The following is a 3,759-nucleotide window of genomic DNA, read 5'->3' on the forward strand; positions in this document are numbered from 1 at the left end:
AATCAATGTGCGTTTAGAGTATTTGGTTGCAATGCATTTCCACATGATAAGCCATTTCGTTGAGCTATCATTTGTGGCCAGGTCTCTTCTGAAAAGAGCTATATAGCTCATTTAGCTTTACTTAGAAAAATAAAATATAGTTCATAGTGTTATAGAGTAATAAGAAAAAGTTTAAATTTTTACAGTATACTAACTCCACAGTAAATCGATCGGCACATAATGTTCCAAGAAGCATGGCCAGTGTAGACCAAGTACCCACCAGAGGGGCTATCTAAAGATTCTTGTCATGTAGCACCTTGGGCTAGTAGTGGCATGAGCAAGCATTTGCAGGGCTGCACCTTTATATTACGTGTGATGCGTGTGGCTTGCGCAGGACACATTCCAGGATTACCTCGAGATGTTCATCCAGTTTGGCTACGTCACCCTGTTCTCGTCCACTTTCCCGCTCACGGCCCTCTTTGCGTTTCTCAACAACCTCGCTGAGATTCGCACGGACGCGTTCAAGCTGTGCACGGCCCTGCAGCGGCCGTTCGGGCAGCGCGTCAAGAACATCGGCATGTGGCAGGTGCGTTCGTGCAGTGGCTCGTCCAGGCTTAGTGGACATGACCGCGAGTAACGTGCGATAGTCATTGTTTTGTGTGTATGTATGTTTAACTTCTTTAACATCATACGTAGCCAACGGTGCTAATCAGAGGTGCAGGTGGAAGGACAACAACTAAACACAAAAAGCAGTTCTAAAAAAATTAGTTTTCAATCTAGATTGTACGTATGGTATTATATGTGGGGGACGTATGTATTTTGAACTTTTATTGCACCGTACGTAGCCAACCGTGCTAATCAGAGGTGCGGGTGGAAGGACAACAACTAAACACAAAAAGAAGTTCTAAAGAAATGAGTTGCCGCTGTGGTGCAAGTTGGCACACTGGAGGTCGACGTTCGATGTCCTAGCGCGGCAGTTGAAGCAATGGAAAAATATCCTAAAATACAGTGAGTGGTTTGCCGATCTGTAGCTATCAAGCAAATACAGAATATTAGGTGGCTGTTAGGCATGAATTACGTTTCGAATAAAAATCTGATTTAAGGATAATTCTAGGACTATTTTGGTATTTTTATTGGTTTCATCTAATCATTTACATTACGTTGTGATTCAAAATGTACCCGTGCTGTGATGATAACACCTTCAAATCAATGCACGAAATTTTTTTTGGATCATTCACATTTTTGGGATGTTTAATATTAATCCAAAATTCAGGAACACATTGCTGGGAAATCTGGCATGTCCTCCTATTGGCTTAGGACAATGACTGTAGACGAGTACTGTTGCTCATTTAAGCAGGAAGACACTTTGACTTGACTGCTATGCACCTGTTTCTGTTCCCATTCTTTTGTTGTCATACAACCAGAATATCATGGAGGCAATGGGTGTGATCGCCATTGTGGTGAACTGTGCACTCATTAGCAAGGGTGGCCACCTAGAGAGGCTGTTCCCCTGGTTGCCGGTCAACACCTCTCTGCTGCTGGTTGTGACTTTGGAGGTGAGTCGCACGACTTACACACTGCTCGGTGGCTTTGCGAATGCTCACCTTTATAGATTACGTTTTGTGATGAGTGTCTGCTCGTGATTATGTCATTTCCCAGCACCCAACGGTCGTCAAAGTCAACGTCATGTCCTGCTCTAATGAACACGGGGGCGGTGCTCAAATCCTAGTTACGCACTGAGCCATTGATGGAAATTCCACTTTCCTATGGGTGGGGCAAGCGTATCTACAGGACAAATACTTCACTTTCCCACAACGTGGAATTCATTATTTTGACCCCAGAGGATTAATAGACTGAGTCAACCCCAACCTGGAATTGAACCTGCGACCTTATGATTGCCAGCTGCTCGCTCTACTGCAGCCACTTGTTTACAAATAGTAGTTGGTTAAGGTAACATTCCTGCATTTGTCTGCTCACGCCACTGATTGCAGAAGGGTCTTCTCTATAGGGAGCTCTAGAAAGCCTTTATATATTCACCAGTTAACTACGGTATAATTTGCCTTAAATTTTTATAAATTTCTAAGCAAGGCCTCAGGTTTCCCTCTTTAATCTCTTGTACGCTATATACTGAAGTGTTTATGTGCTGTTTGGGTGTCTGGTGTTTGTGCAGCACTTTGCATTGCTTATTAAGTACGTGATCCACATGGCAATTCCTGACATCCCTTATTGGGTGTTGGAGCGAATGGCACAGCTCGAGTTCCAGAGGAGGGAAGCATTGAAGGTACCCTACATCAGTAACCGCTGCATATCCATTTGCAAAGTGATTTTTGTAAATATCAGCGTTGTTGTAAGTCAAGATTAAACCAGAAGTTTAAATGAAGTACCTGTATGGTCTCTTAGCATCAGGAGATGCAGGAAATGGTGGACCAGGAGCATCAGGATGGAGACTCTCTGAAGGAGCATACCAGCCAGGAAGCCTTGGTGAAGAGAAGAGCTGAATCACACAGAGAACATACCACATAACAGCTGAAATAGCATCCATATGCAAGCCATATTAAAACATGATTTATAATGTGTAGCGCGCACAGTTTTCGTTCACTCAGAGTGAGAACTATTCAGAAGCATGGGAAACCACAGACACGTGGAAACGCAGCCAGATCCGGTGCTAACAATTGCCAAGTTTTGTCGTCCTCGATTGGGATATTTGGCCAACTTCATTATCGAGTGTGGGAGGAAGCCACACTCAATCATCACGGCGTCACACAGCCGCCCTGTCACGTGACTATGTCATTACAACGCCACACAAACCGTCCCAATTGCCACGTGGTTTTGGCATCACAGCGTCGCACAACTGCCCTGCCACGTGACTGGGGATTCTTCGTCGTGCAGGATGCCACCTGTCCGGGTTTAATCCTGGAATTGGGATTTGTGTTCGGGTGGCAGGAATCGATTTGTTACGGGATCTGGTGGTGCTGCGTTCAATGATCAAGGCAACCTGCGGCTCCGGAGCTGCGTGTGGATCTTTAAGGACTGCTTCGTGACGTTATTCACATGCATTGCAACTCTTGACATATTGAGTTTTTTTGTAAAAAAAAAACTTATTTCGGTTGCCGACTCCTGATCTTGGCTGACAGGAATATGTATGGATGTGGTCTATGGGAAAGGTGGAAACCTTCCTCTTCGGGTCTCTACACCTCTGGGTCGGCATCCATACTCGGCTCCCACACGGGGACACCTGGACATCTGTAAAAAAGAGCCTCATAGCTCATTGGATTTCTCCACTCTAAATAAAGATTCTGACACTATTTTCAGGGTTGATCTTTCTTACATTTTTGGCGGTGACGTCATTAGGAGCGAGCTATGATAAACGACGTGGTAAACTTGTGTTTAGTTTGTTGCTTGTGCACCACTGCCAACGCAGACGCAGCAGCACTAAGTAAGAATTTGTAGATAGTACGCGCCGTCTCAGCCACGCTCGCCTGTGACGTCACCGCAACCCATCCACGCGGGTGACGTCACCCACTACACTCTCGGGCCGGTGACGTCGACGCGAGGCTGCGACCCGCGGGCGACGTCACCGCAAATTTCCGTCTCGCGGCAACAACAAAAGCATCACGTGACACGGGGAGCGTGTCGATGCGCGTGCGCGCGTCGCGATTGGTGGAGGGGGCGGAGACAGCTCGGGGCCGGGTCACGTGCCGGCGCGTTAGCCAATGGCTACGAGGAGGAGAGAGGAGGGGGGGGCACGCCCGCTGCCCGGGTGTGGTGGTGGTGGGGGGC

At 46.8% G+C, this 3,759-nt stretch overlaps 1 protein-coding gene across 2 annotated transcripts in view; it reads left to right on the forward strand.

The window, feature by feature from the left end:
- The window catches only part of LOC133346972 (anoctamin-8-like), a 65,340-nt gene extending 62,066 nt beyond the window's left edge, over positions 1-3,274 (forward strand). For both annotated transcript variants that reach the window (XM_061558820.1, XM_061558821.1), the window contains exons 17-20: positions 374-565; positions 1,404-1,535; positions 2,150-2,260; positions 2,380-3,274. In XM_061558820.1, the coding sequence (XP_061414804.1) occupies positions 374-565; positions 1,404-1,535; positions 2,150-2,260; positions 2,380-2,502 (558 nt within the window). In that variant the 3' untranslated portion in view covers positions 2,503-3,274. The remainder of the gene's footprint in view (positions 1-373; positions 566-1,403; positions 1,536-2,149; positions 2,261-2,379) is intronic.
- Positions 3,275-3,759: the final 485 nt, after the last annotated feature.

The sequence above is a fragment of the Lethenteron reissneri genome, chromosome 25 (assembly GCF_015708825.2).
Source record: "Lethenteron reissneri isolate LAM-NWPU_2019-01 chromosome 25, ASM1570882v1, whole genome shotgun sequence".
Classification (NCBI taxonomy): Eukaryota; Metazoa; Chordata; class Hyperoartia; order Petromyzontiformes; family Petromyzontidae; genus Lethenteron; species Lethenteron reissneri.